Raw genomic sequence first — 19,149 nt, 5'->3', positions numbered from 1 at the left:
CCTCTCATGTACTTTATTTAAAAAATTTTTTTACTTATTATTTTTGGCTTCATTGCTGGGCGCGGGCTATCTCTAGTTGCGGCGAGCGGGGGCTACTCTTTGTTGTGGTTCGCAGGCCTCTCGTTGCAGTGGCTTCTCTTGTTGTGGAGCATGGGCTCTAGGTGTGCGGGCTTCAGTAGTTGTGGCTCACGGGCTCAGTAGTTGTGGCTTTCAGGCTCTAGAGCTCAGGCTCAGTAGTTTTGGTGCACGAGCTTAGTTGCTGCGCGGCATGTGGGATCTTCCCGGACCAGGGCTCGAACCCGTGCCCCTGCACTGGCAGGCGGATTCTTAACCCCTGAGCTACCAGGGAAGTCCCCTCCCATGTACTTTACATATCTCTAGGTTACTTATAATACCTAATACAATGTAAATTCTATGTAAATAATTGTAAATAGAATGTAAATGTTATGTAAATAGTTGCCAGCACATGAGCGAATTCAAGTTTTGCTTTTTGGAACTTTCTGGAATGTTTTTTGTTTTGAATATTTTTGATGCATAGTTGGTTGAATTTGCAGTTGCAGAACCCGTGAATTTGGGGGACCAACTGTAATCAGTCAATAACTATCCACTGACCTTGTCTTATTGCAAGGCCTTTTGGAGGAGGCCCTGACCTAAGTAGTTTGCCCTCTAGCATGGGCACTAAGTGAAGGAGAGATGCTAAAGAAGTGGAGTGAAAGGGCTGTGAGGGAACCTGCACAGAGGCAGCAATCATGCTGAGTTCTGAGGTGGTACCTGTAAAGGGGAGAGTTGCTAGTAAATGGTCAGGGCGGGAGAGGGTGGATGCACTTCTGGGGCCAATACCAAGTTCAGCCCTTTTGGCTCAAGGAGGGGGTTTGCAGGTTGTATAGAGAGAAGGCTTGGCCCTAGTCCACTTCGTACTTCCTGGAGAAGGGAAGGATTTTAGCTCATATTTGCCTGAGGCATGTGTTGTCTAGGATTCTTGTCTCTTTTAAATGGGAGACACCTAGAAGCAACCAAAAGCCCCCGCCCCCAAATGATCAGAAACACGTTGAATTTTCTTTTTTAACTAGGCATACTATTTTATTGTATTAATTGATTACCATGCAATGAACACCAGACACCATGCTAGATTCTAATGGGAATCCCTCCGTGCCTTCTCTCTCCACCTGTCCCGTGCAGCTCAATATCAGTGCTTTGCAGATAGCAACCCGGAACAGCCACGCATCCTTTGTCAGCTTTCTTTTCAGTGAGAACGTTGATCTGCACCAGAAGGTGGAAGTGAGTCAGTCTATTATGATAACATGGGCTTTGATCCCAGCTCTGTGAGGCTGGCTGTGCTGGGAGATGCTCCTTGCAGATGCATGGAGGGCTGGAGCGGGGAGACGAGTGATCACAAAGGAGGAATTCTTTCTGGGAGGGCCGCCTGGCTTCTTCTGGAGACAGAGTCTTAATCTTAAGAAATACAATCCAAGGGATGAATTTTAGAAAGTCATTGAAGTTCCTGAACAAAATGAAATCTTTGTGTTTTAAATATTTACATTTGCTGCAGTTAATTTTTTTTATGTATCTAGAGATGCCAGTCTTGTATTAAATTTATCAGTCTAGGAAAATAATGAAACTGCTGTTAATAGGAAGGTGAATGATTATTTTCCCCCTTCACTGACCGATCTTGTTTTTCTTTTGAAAGTCAGTCATTTGTATTGATTTAGGTTTTCTGAAGTTCGAATGGGCTTTGGTAGAATTAACAAAGGCTCTCTGCGCTGGAATTAGATGGAGAAACATTCCCCTATTTTTCACTCTACTTTCATTTCTCCTGTGAGAATATTCTTTTCTCTAATATTGCTTAGCCATTACTATTTATTGTATTAACTGGAGAGGAGGGACGTGATTTAACCCATGACTGGTAGTTTTTGGAGAATGACATTAGGGGAACTGGTTCTGACCTTGCCTGGTCCATCCAAGGATGCTTCCTGTTTCTCAGGAGGAATTGGGCCCCAGCAAGGCCAATGGTCCCAGCAGGAAGGGCACTGCTTACGTCCCTGGGACGAGGGATACGTTCTCTTTTTTCATCCTTAGCGCCCCTAGAGAGAAGGTCCTCCCTGAGCAGAAGAGGTCTGCACGGAAAGCTTTCCCCTCCTGCTGCCCTTCTGCCCCATCTGTCTCCCACTTCCCTTGCTCACCCTTGGACAGTCTGACACGCAGACATAGCATTCCACCTGCCCCTGCTTTCCTTCTCCTCTGTGTGCTGGTGAATCCCTTGCTAACTCACTACATCTCTCTTCCATCCGTCTACCCCTGTTTCCTGGGAAGGAGCCTGGTGCTGCTGCTGGAGTCAGGAAGATCTGGGTTCAAATCCTGTCTCTGCTCCTTCCTAGCTCCGATGCCTCGCGGAAGTGATTTCACCTCTGTGCCTCACATATAAAGTGGGGAAGAGAAGCCCTAACTGCTAGGGTGGTTGTGAATGAAAAGCTGTTAGCCCGGTGTTTCCGAGTATAAACTGTAGGGGGAGTGAGTGAGTAGTGGGCACCATTAGGAGAATGTGTTGTATGTGCATCAGTGATGCTGATTAACATCATCTGCTCCGCTGGAGCAGCAGTGCACCCTGTCCTCACCACCCACCTTGCAGCATCTGTGTTCCCTCTTTCCACGCATTTTGCCTCTCAGCTCAACTACTGTTGTCCACACAGTCTCACTGCATCTTCTGCCCCTGCTCTCTCACACCTGTACCCCTGCCCCTCTCCTCCCCACTAAATGCCCCTCACCTCACTCTCTCACACCTTACCTGTGTTCTCCTCGCCTTTTTTCCTCCTTGCATCTGCCTTTTCTACCCCCGGAGATGTGTTTTCTCTCGAGCCTCCTGGGCCAGTGGCAGCTGGGTGGGAGCAAAGGCAGCAGGAGGTTGTGTGTGTGACCCTGGAGGTGGGCACTGAGACTGACAGGGCTGGTAAGAAGCCCGTAGTAGAGGTGGCTGAGCGCATGGCTGGAAGACAGGCGGCTTAGCCACAAAGGAGGAGGAAAGGCGAGCAGGCTGCAAGGGCCTGGTGAATACGCGATGGCTGGGCTCTACATAGGTGGGAGGGCTGAGCACATACGGTGCCCCTGGGTGAGTGGGGCATTAGTCCCACAACATGCTCTAGGGAGAAAGAACCCAAGATCAAAGCAACTCGGGGAATGCTGAAGGGGAATGCTGTTGCTTCCTTGTGGCTGTTCCCACTGCACTTTAGCTCTTTGAAGCCTCTGGAAAGTCCTGCAGTTAAGCTATTTAATATTTTCTTAGCCTTCATATTTGAGCTCAAATGTCAATTCTTCAGGGAAGCCTTTTCTGACTTCCAGAAAGTTTGGCCCTTGGCCCACACCCACATGTGCTCTCTTACCGCTGTGCACTTTTCCTTCAAGGCACTTATTATCACAATGTGTAACTGTACATTTATTTTGTGACTTAAAAAAAAAAATCAATATCTGCTTTCCCTACTAGATGAAAGATATCTGAGGATGGGCCATGTTCACCACTGAACCCCTAACATCCTGAAAAGAGCCTGGCCCATAATAGGTGCTCAGTGTCAAGTTCTAGAATGAATGAAGTGGGAAAGTGGGTTGCTGGTGAGTGGGATTTCTATACAGCCTTGGCGTGGAAGTGATTGCTGAAGACTTATTAAGGGCCTGCAACCATGTTGGGCAGTACCAGTATTCAGGAGATTATCAGGAAATGTCCGATGAAATGAGTCGCTTTTGGATCTGTCTGATGAAGCCAGAATCTTTTGAATTTGAAATGTCATTTCTTTCTGCAGCCTAAGGAGTCCCCTCTTCATTTAGCTGTTAACAACCACATCACAGTGGTAAACAGCTTATTAAGTGCACAGCATGGTATTGACATCTTAAATCAGGTACGCCAGGCAAATCAGAACCTAGAGAGTCTGTTTTCTTGTTTCAACTCAGCATGTGTTTAGGGGTGGTTTTGATCAAGTCCAAGGTGCTCTAAAGATTCCTGAGAAGAATATGCACATTCATATTTTTATCCTTTTGCCTCTGTAAACCCCCACTCCTCTTGCACACACATATTTTGTCTTTTTCAAACGCACAACTGGGATTCAGCCAATGCGTTATTAAACTGTTCACATTTAACAGGCCCAGTACTTCTGATAGATAAACAGTAGCCCAGAGGTAAATTGCTGGTGGCAATTTAAATCAACAGCTACTCCCCCAGTGTGAAATGTTGTAATTGGCAGGGAGCCCTTCTCCACAAGAAAGGAAGCTTTGTTTCTATATTATAGACAGTAAATGTATCTTCTTTTGGCCCAAAGGCAAAAGAGACCTCCTGGAATTTTTAAAAAAATCACCATGAATTCAGACCACTGGAGCAGAATCAAATGCCGCATAAAAGGCATCCATCACTGGCAGGAAATGGAAATGCTGAGGTGGAAGAATTAAAAGGATGGGGGGTGGGTGCTGTCTGAGCCAGGGCCTGCTCTGGGAAGGGCTACCCTCTTCCAGAGGTCAGGAGTGGGAAGGAAAACTCTTGGGAGAGGGCCCTTGCCAGAGTTCTGAGGACAGATGAGCGTCTGGACTCCTCCCTCCTTCCTGGCTGCCCCTTCGCAGGTGAGGGAGCAGCCACGTGCGGTGGGCATGCGTGTCCTGACCCACTGTGTCATCCTCGGTTTCCTCATCTGTGAAACCAGAGCACTGACTCAGATCTTTGCAGTCGTCTCCAACTCCAGCCTGTGAGGTCCCTGGTGCCCTGAGCTGAATTGGGACTTAACTCCCCTTCTGTCCCTTCCTTCCCCAGAGACCGTCCTCCTCCCTGGTCTTTTACTATCCCAAAAGTCTGGGGGAAGAAAATCTCTCTTATTATTGAACATACATATGTATTCAACTATGTTAATGCCCCACATCTTTCCTCATGGGCAGAGTCTTTGCTCTACAGATGGACAGAGCACCCGAGTGATTCTGGCTTCACCAGAATTGGCTAGATCCACTCCAGTGAAGGAGGCTTGCTAGGCTGCCACCCAATTATAGAAGTAGACTTTATCATTTATGGTTTTTGTTAGACCAGGAATACACACAACGTATAAAAGTAAGAAAACATAAATAAGCTAAAAACTTACAATTTGTTTATAATCCCCCCAAAGAAAGAGAACTCTGTTAACATTTTGGTGCATTTCCTGCCTTCTAGACTTCTAGCAGTTTTGCCACAGGGAGATTTTATGGGTATTTGATGTATGACACTTGTGTCTCTGTTCCATGTTGGTGTAGACTTTTGATAGGTCTGTCAGTGTAAGTTTGATGTCATGGATAATGAGCCCCCAGAGGGGCACATTGCCACCTAAAAGTGGGTCTTCAGTAAATGCTTGTTGATATTGATTATGTTAACATCCCAAGCAGGTTGGCCATATGCTCTAGTAGCAAGAGTCCTGGGCTAGATGCTACTGCCCAGCTGTGTGACCCTTGGGAAGTTGCTTCCTCTTTCTGGTTTAGGAGTTGGGCTAGATTATAACCAATGTTCCTTTCTGTGCTAAAATTTTAGAATTGTCTTCACATCAGCATTCCTTTCAGTGGGAGGTTAAGATGGGTGATTTTCTTGTGATTTCATATATTTCTCTGAAGCATTCTTATCCTCTTCATGGGAAAGTGGTTATTCAAGAAAGAAATTAGAAGTCTTGCACTCCTTTATACACTATAATGTAGGAAACTTACAAAATAGAGAAAAGCATTGAGAAGCCAATAAAAATAAGCTCTAATCCCTCTGTCTAGACATTATTATTCTTAACATCACCAATGCATTTCCTTCTTTCCCTCTGTTTTTTTCTATAAATTGAGCTCAGCTAGATAGTGTTATTTTGCTAAGGTTTTTAATGTTGTATCATAAGCATTTTTCATTTTTAAAAATCTCTGAAATTATTTTTTATTGTGGCAAAATAAACATAACATAAAATTTACCATTGTAACCATATAAGTGTACAATTCAGTGGCATTAAGTACACTGACAATGTACATAACTCTCACACCATCGATCTCCAGAACTTTATCTTCCCAGACTGAAACTCCATACCATTGAACAATAACTCCTCATTCCCTCCTCCCCCTTCTCCTGGAGACCACCATTTCACTTTGTCTCTATGAACTTGACTACTCTAGGTATCCCATATTGAAATCATTTTAAAAAATCATTTGTGATGGTTGCCTACTATTCCAATATGTGGATATACCGTAATTTATCTCATGAGTTTCCTTACTAAACATGTAACTTCCTTTCAATTTTTCATTGTTATAAATAACACTGCAATAAATGTCTGCTGTACCTGTTGAAAAATATGTGACCTTATCTATTTTCCCTTACGCCTGTGTAGGACACCTTTGCTTTCTCTTTATCTTTTTACTATGCAAGTTTTTTCTCTCCTTAACATGCTTGGATTACATTTTTGAACTTTCTCATGTCAGAGGTCACAAGCTCCTTTGCATGTAGCTGCTGATCTTGGAAGTGTGGAACTGGTGGAAACCCTGCAGAAGGCGGGCGGTGACCTAAGGTTGTTGACAGAGTGAGTTCATGGGCTTCACTCTGTTTAGCTGAGCTGCTTGCTGAGTCCTCCCTGCCAGCTGTAAGCCTTGAGGGGTAGTATTACCACATCCTTTGTGAGATGGACACAAATTGGAGAGACCTTGTATCTTGATAGTAACATCCCAATTTTAATTGAGATAAGTTGGTAAGAATTTTTACTCTCACCAGTAAAATATACATTTAAAAAATTCAAATTATTTATTTTTTGAAAAGATGATAGATTTACATGGTTCAAGAATTTAAAACTTAGTAAAGGTTTTACAGTAAAAATTTCCCATCTACTGTATCCCTATTTGTCTGGCTCTCATACTATCCTTGCCATACATACCCATTATTGTAAGTTTCTTCTGTTCTTGCCAGAATTTCTTTATGCATATAACAGCAAACATAAATATATTATACTCTTATTCCACTCCTCCATCCTTTATACACAACTGTGGATACCTATACATATTGTCCTACATTTAGCTTTTTTCCCTATCAGTATAAAGCAAAGATCATTCCGTGTAAGTACATGGAAAGTTTCTTCTATTTTATACAGCTACATAATAGACTGTGGTGTGGATATATCATAATTTGTTTAGTTCTCAACTGATGGGCATATAAGTTGTCCTTAAGCTTTTGCTATTATAAATAGAACTGCAATAAATAAATTTATATGTGTCTAAACTTGTTTTTTAAATTTATTTAAAAAATTTTAATTGTTGTAAAATACACACAATATAAAATGTACCATCTTGACTATTTTTTTTTCTTTAATTTATTCATTTCCTACTTTTAAAAAATTTTTTTGGCTGTGCTGCGTGGCTTGCAGGATCTTAGTTCCCCAACCAGGGATTGAACCCGCACCCTTGGCAGTGAAAGCTCGGAGTCCTAACCACTGGACTGCCAGGGAATTCCCATAACCATTTTTAAATGTCCATTTCTGTAGTGTTAAGAATATTCACTTTGTTATACAACCAATCTCCAGAATTCATTCATCTTGCAAAACTGAAACTCTATGAACAGTAACATTCATTTCCTCCTCCCTCAGCCTCATTCCACTTCCTGTCTCTATGAATTTGACTACTCTGGGTATGTCATCTAGGTGGAATGGTACAGTATTTTCCCTTTTGGGACTGTGTCCTCAAGGCTCAACCAAGTTGCAGCATGTGTTAGAATTTTCTTCCTTTTTAAGGCTGAATACTATTCCCTTGTATGTATATGCCACATTTTGTTTATCTGATCATCCATGGATAGACATTTGGGTTGTTTGCACCCTTAAGCCATTGTGTAGGTGTGTTTTTAAAGACAGACAGCTTTGTTTCTTTCACGTGATGCAGTTCCGCAGGGTCAGCCATGGCAGGGTTAGGGTTGCAGCTTTTCTGAAAGGTGTAGAAGAAGACACTGTGTGGCCCCCCTGGCTAGGTACTCATTCACACCTTAATCCTCCCATCTCCTTTGTGAGGCAGACTATCCCAGTTTATAAGAGAAGAAGAGAATTATCCCCCCAGCTAAGTACTCACATCTTAGCTCAATTCTCCCATCTCCTTTGTAAGGCAGACAAAATTATCCCAGTTTATAAGAGAAGATTTGATGATGTCGGGGCCATTGTAAGAAGCAGAGCTGAGCTTCAAAGCTAAGGCTACTGGCTGCTTGGCTGCCCAACACTTCCAGAAGTTGCAGTTTTTCCTTCCTGGTCTTTGCCCTCACTAGTCATCAGCTCAGTGCATCCCTCATTCCCAGGGCAAGCCTGTGTCCTCCCTAGTCTATTTCAGAATCACACATTGCATGTTTGTGGGATCTGAATTAGTGATATGTTATTTTACTTGTCTCCATCAGTTTTCTTTTTCTGATCATGAAAGTAATACAATTTTGAAAACATAGAAAAGCATAGGGGAGGAAAACACCATCACCCATATTTCCATCACTTAGGTGGAATTCCACCAGTAGTGGCTCGTTAACTTCTGTTAACATTTGGCGTTAGTATTAACATTTAGCATTTGTAGCTAAATGTTAATAGCTTCCTGTGCTTTCTTTTATTCTACTTTGTCAATAACACTTAACACCTCCAGGGCAGTCTGGTGAGTAGAGAATCTAAAGCATTGGGCAGGGAACTTATGTTGGGCCCCCACTGCAAGTGGACTGGATATTCCAGTGAACACGTCTGTACTACAGCCTGATTCTGTTTTCAGAACAAAAGCCACAGTTTCCTGGGCCTCACAGTCTGATTTCCCAGATTTCCTTTCTCCTCCTCCCTCTTTTCTCATCGAGTCTGGTGCCTCTCTGGCACCCAGGACATATGTAATTAACGAATAAAAACTATCTTTTCTGCCTGTTCCCACAATTTTTACCAAAGATAAGTGGCTGTTTCTAGGACTGAATTAAGGTCTGCTCTGGATGGAAAAAAAGGAGCCAAGTTTTGGTATAAAGTTGACTTTCCCTGTCCTTTCAGCCTGTGGCGTCACAAAGCTCTCCGAGGGCCACCCGCCCTCAACAGCACAAGTATTTGGATTTCTACTCCAGCTATACTCCCTGCGAAGGTTTTCCTATGAGCTTGAAACCTCTGGCTCCCAGAATGCTGCCTTCCCAAAATAGGCTAATTATGGTGATTCAGATGGCTTTACAAGCCAGAATTTGGATAGCATACAATTAGAGGCTTGCTAAATGCCTGCAAAATGCAGTTCTTCCTAATTTCATTACTGTCTCTTTTGATTGGACACTGATTACTTTCAGCTCTAATTTTCAGGCTCACCTGGGTCTCAGTTCCGGGACTAGCAGACAAATCATTTGACTTGGTGGCAGTTGCATTTCACAAATACTCAGCGTTGTGAGAGAATTATCAGGATAAGTTTCTGGATCTCTAAGCATAGAAACATGGGTTTCTGAGGTTGGAACTTCTTCTGAGGTTACTTCTGACCATTCATTTAAATTATCTTCAGGATCCCTGAGCAGATTTTTCATGGGTCATTTGGAAAACAAATGAGGGACCACCATCTTTTGCTTGGGAAAAAAGTGTAGATGTATAGCTTGTGTTCTGCACAAAATCTAGGGGACACTGCTTGCAAAGCTGTATGCTGTAGCTTTGAACTATATCCATCTTGACCAAGTTACGTCATTTGTAACTTGTATAAGGTACCATATGGGCGCCAGGCCATTCATGCTCCAAATTATGTCTAGAACAGCCTTTATTGCTCATTGCATTTGGTTAAGATTCCAACCCCAACCCCTCATCTTTGGTTAGAGGTGGTATGATATAATAGGAAAAAATTATGGATAGGGGACCCGTGAGCTGAATTCTGTATTATGTAGTGTTACTATTATTGATTGTATTCTGCATGAGATCCATCCCTTTTCTGTTTTATTACTCTGCCCTCCTCAACACATGGCTTTCGCTTCCTGATCTAAAGTGGCTGTTCAGGCTCCTACCGTCATGCCAGCATTCCCCTGGGGGAGGAAGAAACTTTGAAATCTCTTTTAAAGAAACTTCCCAGAAGTTGCATGTGCTGCTTCCATTTACATACCATTGGCCAGAACTTAGTTCACATACCCAAGGGTAAGGGAGACTAGGAAATGTTCAGGGTGGCCAAGTGCCCAGCTAAAATCAAGAGGTCTCTTTTAGAAGAAAAACGTTATTTGTGGTGGGTGGGGCATGGGACACTGACTAAAGCCTCTGCCACAGACGGAGTCAGACTCTGGAGGAGAAAAACATATGATTACGTTATTTGCTGAGGACTTCACAGTGCAGTGAGCCAGGGAGACCACTGCCCGTCTTGGAGAAATGCTTGGGTTCTCATTGATAGGGCAAGTGTAGAACGTTACCTGTTGATGTTGGGCCCCTAAGCCCAAATCCTTCCCCCTGCCCCATTGACACAGCACCTGACACTATCAATATCTAGCATCTCTTAGACGATTACCACACACAGCCCTAGACTGTGCCACACACAGTCCTAAGGACCCTATACGAGTTATCGCACTTGCCCCTCACCACTACTCAGAGGGGTAGTTATTGAGACCTAGGGAAGCTGAGGACTGGCCCAAATTTGCCCTGCAAGGAAGCAGTAGGATCAGGATTTGAATCCAGGCCCCCTTGCTCCAAAGCGAGAGCTCCTAACCAGTAGGCCGCATTGCCTGACTCTTTGATTTCTGACATTTTAGCAAGGGAAGACTGCCCTGGCCGTGGCCGCCAGGAGCAACTGCAGCCTCATCGTGGGCACACTCATTGAAGCCAAGAGGTGCTACGCCTGGAGAGAGGTAAGGAAAGCCAAATTCAGCTCGGTGAGGGCCTCTTCTGCAGCCCCCTCTTCTTACAGGGCAGGTTGGGGTCTGTGTAATTCTTTTTTCCGCTCTAGTGGGGAGGGCCCTAGTTAGTGTGTTATAGCTGTCCCTTCTGTCCTGTGCTGTCCAATTTGCGGCATGAACAGCTGCCTCTCTTCCTCTCCATCCTTTGTCAGCACCAGTGGTTGGAACTGAAGTGTGTAGAGCTCCATTGGGCCAAGCAGGCCAGTCCACGTTGGCTCTAAGGAGCCTGGCATGCGTGCTCCGGGTGGTTGGCTGCTGGCTGTGCCTGCTGTCACGGAGTCTCTGGCTATGGTCCCTTCTGGAAGCTCCCAGACTCGCATTCTACTGAGTGGTAAGGAAGTTCATATTTAGGGTTTTGCAGTTTTCCACATACCGCTGTGCCGGCTACTCAGCACTCAGGTATTCTCTGATGGTCATGTCTTGTTTCCAAGACATTCCTTCCATCTTCTTTCATCAGTACTGCCTCTGATAGCTGCCACTGACGCAGCTTCTCAGTAGAATGCCCTCCCCTCCAAGATTCAAGTCTATGTCCTTGGGCAGGAATTTCCTCACCAGACACCACCCTCTGCTGCCGTCCTAGGCTGAATGTCCACTCTGGTCCCACAGGCCTCTGGAGCCAGAATTTAGGTCGTAGTCCCTCACATGTCTACCCCTGAGGAGCCTTAAGCCCAGACTGATGTCTAATTTGCCAATCCTGAGAAATGTCCCTTAAATCCTTAAGGGGCATTGATTTGCCTCCTTGCTCGCAACGCAGTACTATTTATTTTGGTTTTTATTGTTTGTTTTTTTGCGGTACGCGGGCCTCTCACTGCTGTGGCCTCTCCCGTTGCGGAGCACAGGCTCCGGACGCGCAGGCTCAGCGGCCATGGCTCACGGGCCCAGCCGCTCCGCGGCATGTGGGATCTTCCTGGACCGGGGCACGAACCCGTGTCCCCTGCATCAGCAGGCGGACTCTCAACCACTGCGCCACCAGGGAAGCCCCCGCAGTACTGTCTAATTGGCTCAGTAGTCCTGGTATATGGGGATCAGTTTAAAGGCCACACTATCCTCCCCCGACTTTTCTTATTTGCCTGTAGGACAAAACAAAACAAAATAACATTTGACAATTAGAATTCTGTTTAATCGCTCTCCTTCCTCCTCTGATTTCTAGTCTCTCTTCTTTTTCCTCTTCCTCTTTGTCCTAGCCTCATTCTCGTTTTCTTAGATCATCACTGTATTTTATTGAGGATGACTTTCCCAAGTTCCGTCTTTGTTTCCACATTTTCTTTAAAAATAGGAATATTCATTGGTTCTATTTTTAATTCCTCTTAGCATTTTTAGATTCTTTTTCCTAGATGAGAATAAATTATTTTTTCCACCAGATGAATAAGCCCTCTTTCCTAACAAGTCTTAAGGTGTGAGAGTTGGATGAACTTTGAAAATCATAAATAATGCATACATATAGCTGAAGTAGACCCCCAGAAATGCTAAGACTTGTTAACCCTGGTGACAACTGGGACCCTGAGGTCTGGAGTGGGAAGAAGACTTGTTTTTTGCATATAGAGCCTTAAAAAAATTTTTTAACCAAATATATTTATTGTTATTTATTATTTAAAATTCCCTTTGTTATTAAACAAGTTTAAATCTTGGCCTAATATAAAATGGTTCCTAATGAAAAGATTAAAAAGATGATTGGAATTTCCTCTCTCATATCCATTTACCCATTTACCTAACCACCTAATCATCTATCATTAAATTCAGTGGTTCAGGGCTTGCTTCCTTGGTAGCGCAGTGGTAAAGAATCCGCCAATGCAGGGGACACGGGTTCCAGCCCTGGTCCGGGAAGATCCCACATGCTGTGGAACAACTAAGCCCGTGCACCACAACTACTGAGCCTGTGCTCTAGAGCCAGCGAGCCACAACTACTGAAGCCCACGTGCCTAGAGCCCATGCTCCGCAACAAGAGAAGCCACTGCAATGAGAAGCCCACGCACCGCAACGAAGAGTAGCCCCTGCTCGACACAACTAGAGAAAGCCGGCGCACAGTAACAAAAGACCCAAGGCAGCCAAAATAAATAAATAAACAGATAAATGAATAACAAAATAAGTAAATTTATATTAAAAAAATAAATTCAATGGTTCAGAGGTAGATGGGGGCTTCCTAAAATCGTGGCTTATGCTATTTCAATTTCCTCCAGTTCTGGCTTGTTATTCCTGCAAATAGTTCAGTGCTTTGCAGACAAGTTATTAATGCTTCCACTGACTGTTGAAAAAGACCTGGGCTTTCCAAATCCCTGGCCCTTTCTGTGGAAGCCTGAAGGACTGCCCAGCCCAATCCTGGAACGCACAAAGCAGGCATGTTTCTCAAAGAAATAAAAATGCAGTAATGCGGAGTTGAAAGCAGAGGCATTTTGTAGTCTTCCCTTTAATTGGTGGTGCTTGGGGTTTTGATCTTCTTGGATTTAACATTTTCAGGAGATGGAACGAGGAGAAAAGGAAAAAGGGCAGTGCCCACAGCTCCTAAGTTTCTGGATCTCCCACCCTCAGCCTTACCTCTTTTAGGATTTCCTGGGAGCCAGGCACTGTGGGAGTAGAGCAAGGCTGGGGTGAAGAAGACCCTGAAAGGGACATCCCTGGTGGTGCAGTGGTTAAGAATCTGCCTGCCACTGCAGGGGACACGGGTTCGAGCCCTGGCCCGGGAAGATCCCACATGTCGTGGAGCAGCTAAGCCCATGTGCCACAACTACTGAGCCTGTGCTCTAGAGCCCGTGAGCCACAACTACTGAGCCCGTGTGCCACAACTACTGAAGCCCGTGTGCCTGCAGCCTGTGCTCCGCAACAAAGAGTAGCCCCCGCTCGTCGCAACTAGAGAAAGCTCGTGCACAGCAACGAAGACCCAACGCAGCCAAAAAATAAATTAATTAATTTAAAAAAAAAGTGTTAAAAAAAAAGACCCTGAAAAAATTATGGGAAATTAACTCCTCCCATTCCTATTCCAACTTCTGTTCACAAAGTCCAGATATCAGAGAACGGTCTTGCTGTTCTCCTTGGCCAAGTTTCCCAGGAGTCTGTAGGCCTTCCAGAGGAGGTCACTGATGCTGTGAGGGTGCAGGCTGGTCCATGCTGGTGGCTGGGGAACCAGCCTCACCACGTTCTTCTCATAGGGTTCAAAAACCAGGTCCCCATATCCCTTTAGTCCACTTCCTGCCCCAGCATTGACTCCTGTATGGCTGTTCAGAGTATCTTTCACTGACTCACTTTTATTTAAATGAATGATAAAGACAAATTTTACATATAGACAAAATTCACTATATGTGAAAGAGGAAAGGAGAATAGATAGGAAGTCCCAAACCTCTTGGTGGGCTCTGTGTCCTGTGTGTCCCTTATTCCCACTCTCCAGAGGAAGGCTTGTCTGGAGCCCTGCTGGCATGTATATGACAGGGGCAGCCATAGGAAACCATGACCCCTGCTTTCACTTTGAGATTTTCTCCAGTTGTTTTGGTTGGATTCTATAGGACTCTGGTGGATTCTTTTTTGTTTTTTGTGGGGTTTTTTTGTGAATTCTTAAAAAGGGACAAAAGGAATCTTTGACACATCAGAAAGCAAGAATCAATCCAGGCTCGGTGCTACTGGGCTGAGCCTGGCTGCAGGGCTGTAATACAAAATGATAACGGAGCCTTGTGTCCTCCACCCCTCGGCCCCCAGAGTCAGGATGCTCATTTGCTTTCCTCCCAGTCACCAGAGAGCAGGATGAATGGAGGGACCAGCTGTGGGGTCTTATCAAGAATATATCCAATCTGGGCCCCACTGAAACTTTGATGTGAGAAAATCAAACACCCCAAGGAAGAAAAAGGGATATGGTTGAAAGTAACGCCTTTAAAGATACATTTGTTTTTGTGACATTTCTGTAGTCAGCGTACCCCCTCTGTTTTCTTTTGGGGTGGTAAGCAGGCTGGGATAGAGGCATGCGATACAGCATGGCAAAATCCCTCACATTTCCTGTGTCAGACAGACTCCAGCTTTTTTTTTTTTTGATTAATTAATCTATTTATTGGCTGCATTGGATCTTCATTGCTGTGCAGGGGCTTTCTCTAGTTGAGGCGAGCAGGGGCTACTCTTTGTTGTGGTGCACGGGCTTCTCATCGTGGTGGCTTCTCTTGTTGCGGAGCACAAGCTCTAGGCACGTGGGCTCAATAGTTGTGGCTCATGGGCTCTAGAGCGTAGGCTCAGTAGTTGTGGCCCACGGGCTTATTTGTTCCGCGGCGTGTGGGATCTTCCCAGACCAGGGCTCGAACCCGTGTCCCCTGCATTGGCAGGTGGATTCTTAACCACTGCACCACCAGGGAACTCCAGGCTCCAGCTTTCTATTTCAGACATTTGTCGCTATCTTGGATGGCAAAAAAATGATCCAGTTATGGTTAATATTGAAAACATAGTCTCAGTTACTACTCTGTGGGTTACATCTGAAAAAATATATACGTATGTACTCTGAAATAAGGCAATCATCAGAAAATGTCTGAATTCATCTGATACAATTACCTTCAATCTAGGAGCATGGTGAGAACATCACGGACCCATCAACCAGCTTTACTCTGACGTTCAAGCAAGATCACAGTCAGGAGACCAGGCACATTCGCAGACTCCTCTGGCACCTGGCTTACCATCAGCTGAAGACCAACGAGTGGCAGAGGCTAGCCCGTTTGTGGAACTTTACAGACGCCCGGATCAGAGCCATCGAGGAGCAGTGGTCAGGTCAGCATGGCCCAGGAGATGTGGGCAGGAGGCATTCGGTATTAGGAAGAGCCATCCTTACTGGTGCCCATCTTCCAAGTGGGTGTCCGGTGCTCTTGATAAGCAACAGACTGCAGGGGCCCAGGAGTGGGGACAGTTAGCTGAGGACCACAGAGGTGATTGGGAACCTTGCAGACTGCTGGTACTCATGGGAATCTACAGTAGATTGAAGTTTGTAAGGGATGATTACTTTTATCGAGCCATACTGAAGAGGTGGCATTTAGCCTAGAAGGAAGTTAAGGTTCCCAACTGAATTGGGCACGAAGGAAGCAAGGATTTAACAGTTGGCTTGTCACTGGGAAGCCACCTGATTTCTGGAGTTCCTTGAGATCATCCTGGGGTAAATGGATTCATTCCCTAACAACAGGCTAACTGTTTAGGGCTTCCACACCAGGAAGGAATCCCTTAAACCAGGCCTGGGGCAAGGGGTTCTTGTAGGTCATGGCCTTGGTGAGACCAGGTGTCCCATGAGAGATGTGTGTGGGATAGAGACCCATGGCTCTCTTGGTTAGAGGATTCCAAGCCATGGAATCATTTCAGCCAGACTCCAGATATCAGAATTAGTGAGGTCGGAGTCCTTAGCTTTGCTTTTTTATGATTTGACCCAAACCTAGGAAATACAGAAAGCTTGTTTGCATTATCAACTAATTAGCTTTAAAAACAAAGAAGCAAAGACTTTTCTTGGCAAACCTTTTTATTCAGAGCACTGTCCTTACATGGCTGTCATGAGATGTGAACGAGTCCCATGCGCAGGGGGTGATCGCATTATTGATTGCTGGGGATTGGGGATAGCAGAACCACAGCCCATGGGCACATCGGCACACAAGTAAATTATGACGCTTTTATTGCTAATTCTAAGGATACATTTTCACGTGAAAAAATGGAAGATAATGCATTGAAAATGTTGAATATTGACTACAGTTTCTAAAAAGATTTCTTTTGTATTGTTAAGATTTCTCCTTGTTGCTAATTGGGCACATAGTGTTCTGTGAAGTCTTTAGGAAAATGGAGTTGCCTCCTGGAAATTTCTCTTGACCTAAAAAGTTGATTTGGAAATGTAGTGTGCTTTCAGAGTACTTGCCATCAGGATAAGGGGAGTTTTGATGTGTTTCATTCACACATTACCGAGTGCCTAGAGTGCGTTTAGCTGTGCCAGAGGAAGCATACATCAGCTCTGTAAGCCATGGTGCATGTTTAATGGAACTGATAATCTAGTTGGCATGATAATAGTAACATTCACAATCCAATTACATTGTAACCCTGGGTTATGCTACTGGCACAATGGAGTTGGTGGGCTTTTGAGCAAAGGAATGACACGTTGATGATGGTATTTAAGAAAAATTAGTCTGGCAGCGGCAAGATTTAGGAAAGGAACTGGATTCACCTAGGAGCACTTTTTAAATTTTTATTTATTTATTTATTCGGCTGTGCCGGGCCTTTGTTGCTGCATGCGGGATCTCTGTGTCCAAGTGCAGGCTATTTAGTTGTGGCATGTGGGCTCTTTAGTTGCAGCTTGTGGGATCTAGTTCCCTGACCAGGGGTCGAACCTAGGCCCCCTGCACTGGGAGCGCAGAGTCTTAACCACTGGACCACGAGGGAAGTCCCTAGGAGTACATTCTTCATGCATATAGTTTGTTCTCCCTGAAACGCCTGCCCCTCTAACAGTCTGTGCAGCGGATTTCCTCCCCAGAGCTCAGACCCTCCTCATTTCGGCATCTGGCAGAGCTAGGAACCTGGCACGGGTTTGTAACTGTGACCTCCAGCCGCAAGTGACCACGGTTCCCATCTCCATATCCCAGCACTTCCCCGAACACCTCTCAGGGGTTAGGCGTCTAGTGAGATCTGCCCAGTGAAGAGCCCTGGCCTGGCCGGGGGTTGCAGACTTCTACCAGAGGAGTTTCCTGGAAGCTGGACCAGCAGGTGGGTGCATGCTGGCTGCTTAGGGTGTGGTTCACAGGCAGCAGCAGCAGCAGGACCTGGGAGCTTACTCACCTGCAGATCCTCACCCCAGACTGACTGAACCAGCACCTTCACTCTAACAAGACCCTCAGGTGAATTGTGCATCTTAAGTTTGAGAAGTGCTAGCCTCTAGCAGTGCCACCTGAACGTTGAAGAAAAGCTCCACATCTCTTTAAGATTGTCCCTCCCCTCTCTCATCCTCAGCTTTCGTCTGTGTTAAGCACATCAGGTGCGTGGCAAGTGCTGAGAGACTCCAAACTCTGGTCCCCCTAGAAGTACCGGTGAGGCGACTGGAAGGGCTTTCATCCACTGGGCTTCTTATCTCACAGCTGCCAGAGGAGGAATGAACATGCACCCACAGTCACATGGAACTTGTGTTGGAACTGAGTTCACAGTAAGGAGTTGTCAGCATCTGCCCTTCGTGCTTGCCACGGGAGAGGAGAGCTTCCGTGAACGCGGCCACGGGGCCCTGGTGACACAGGCCACGCCGGTCAAGCACCTGTACGAAGAGCTGGTGTGCGCGGGTGAGTTACAGTTTTCAACAGGAACTCCCGCTGGTGAGTTGCCGTTTTCAGAACTAGCTCGTGAGTTACAGAACTAGTTGGTGAGTTACGGTTTTCAACAGATAGGAACTCCCGCTCTCTTAAAATGGTAGGGGACGGTCGGCACAAGTACTTCCCTGAGCCACAGCAGTCCCAGCTTGGTGTCAGAACATACAGCTTCTCCTTTGGTGACTTAATCAGCACTGGTCCCGTTGTTAGCCTGGTGGCTCTCAGTGTCATTCCCCTGCTGGGCATTTGAAAAGTGCAGGAGTACTTTTGTGTGTGTGCATGTGTGGGAGGGGTGTGGGTGGGAGGAGGGCAGAAGGAGTGCTGAACCATCTTACAGGACAGTGCTCTACAGCTAAGAACTGTCTTGCTCAACATGCCTCTTCCTCTTGGGAACTCTGCGAGTTAGTACGTTTGAAAAAGTTACTTCTACGCTGAGAGAAAAGAGCAGACAGGCAATTATTTTGCCAGCTGGGATTACTGCTAAAAATCACTCTGCCAAAGACCATACTGTCAGGGAAGATGCTTTGAAAACTTATCACCATTATTTTCGCTGGTGCAGTTTTACCTGAAACTGAGAACATAAATGCACATCACATCACAGATCCGATATTCAGTTTCAAGCAGTGGTAGGTATGAGGAATAGTGTGCATGGATTATGCCTACCTTCCATGACATTATCCTCCTATCTCTGGGTTTGTTCCCTCAATTTTGAACTTACTCACTTCTATGAAAGAGTGTCCACAAGAACTCCCAGGGAAGACTGAGAGGCAGCCCACTGCAGTGGGTGAGGGCATGTACTCCGGAGCGAGACTGTGTGAGCTTATAGCTGAACTCCAACAAATAATAGGCTATGATTTTGAGCAAGTTCTGTACAGAACTCACTCTGCCGGCATTCTCAGTTTTTAACTAGAAAAGTGTCTGTGTCAAAGGGCTGTTGTGGGATTAATAGTGACTGACATGTAGCCAAGTGCTTAATAAATATTAGCTATTAATCTTATCATTTTTTCCAGAAAAGATTGGTCAATTTAAAAGTGA

The 19,149-nt window shown here is 45.2% G+C and overlaps 1 protein-coding gene across 1 annotated transcript in view; it reads left to right on the top strand.

Annotated features, from left to right (window-relative positions):
- Positions 1-18,222, top strand: part of ANKDD1B (ankyrin repeat and death domain containing 1B) — a 55,708-nt gene extending 37,486 nt beyond the window's left edge. Inside the window, 7 exon segments of the mRNA XM_032626541.1 lie at positions 1,180-1,278; positions 3,789-3,884; positions 6,436-6,537; positions 10,691-10,786; positions 15,364-15,565; positions 17,768-17,844; positions 17,847-18,222. Of these exon segments, the coding sequence (XP_032482432.1) occupies positions 1,180-1,278; positions 3,789-3,884; positions 6,436-6,537; positions 10,691-10,786; positions 15,364-15,565; positions 17,768-17,844; positions 17,847-18,164 (990 nt within the window). The 3' untranslated portion in view covers positions 18,165-18,222.
- The last annotated feature ends 927 nt before the right edge of the window (positions 18,223-19,149 follow it).

This window comes from Phocoena sinus, chromosome 3 (genome assembly GCF_008692025.1).
Source record: "Phocoena sinus isolate mPhoSin1 chromosome 3, mPhoSin1.pri, whole genome shotgun sequence".
Classification (NCBI taxonomy): Eukaryota; Metazoa; Chordata; class Mammalia; order Artiodactyla; family Phocoenidae; genus Phocoena; species Phocoena sinus.
Note: the sequence above shows the minus strand (reverse complement) of the source record. Positions and strands in the feature narration are given on the sequence as shown.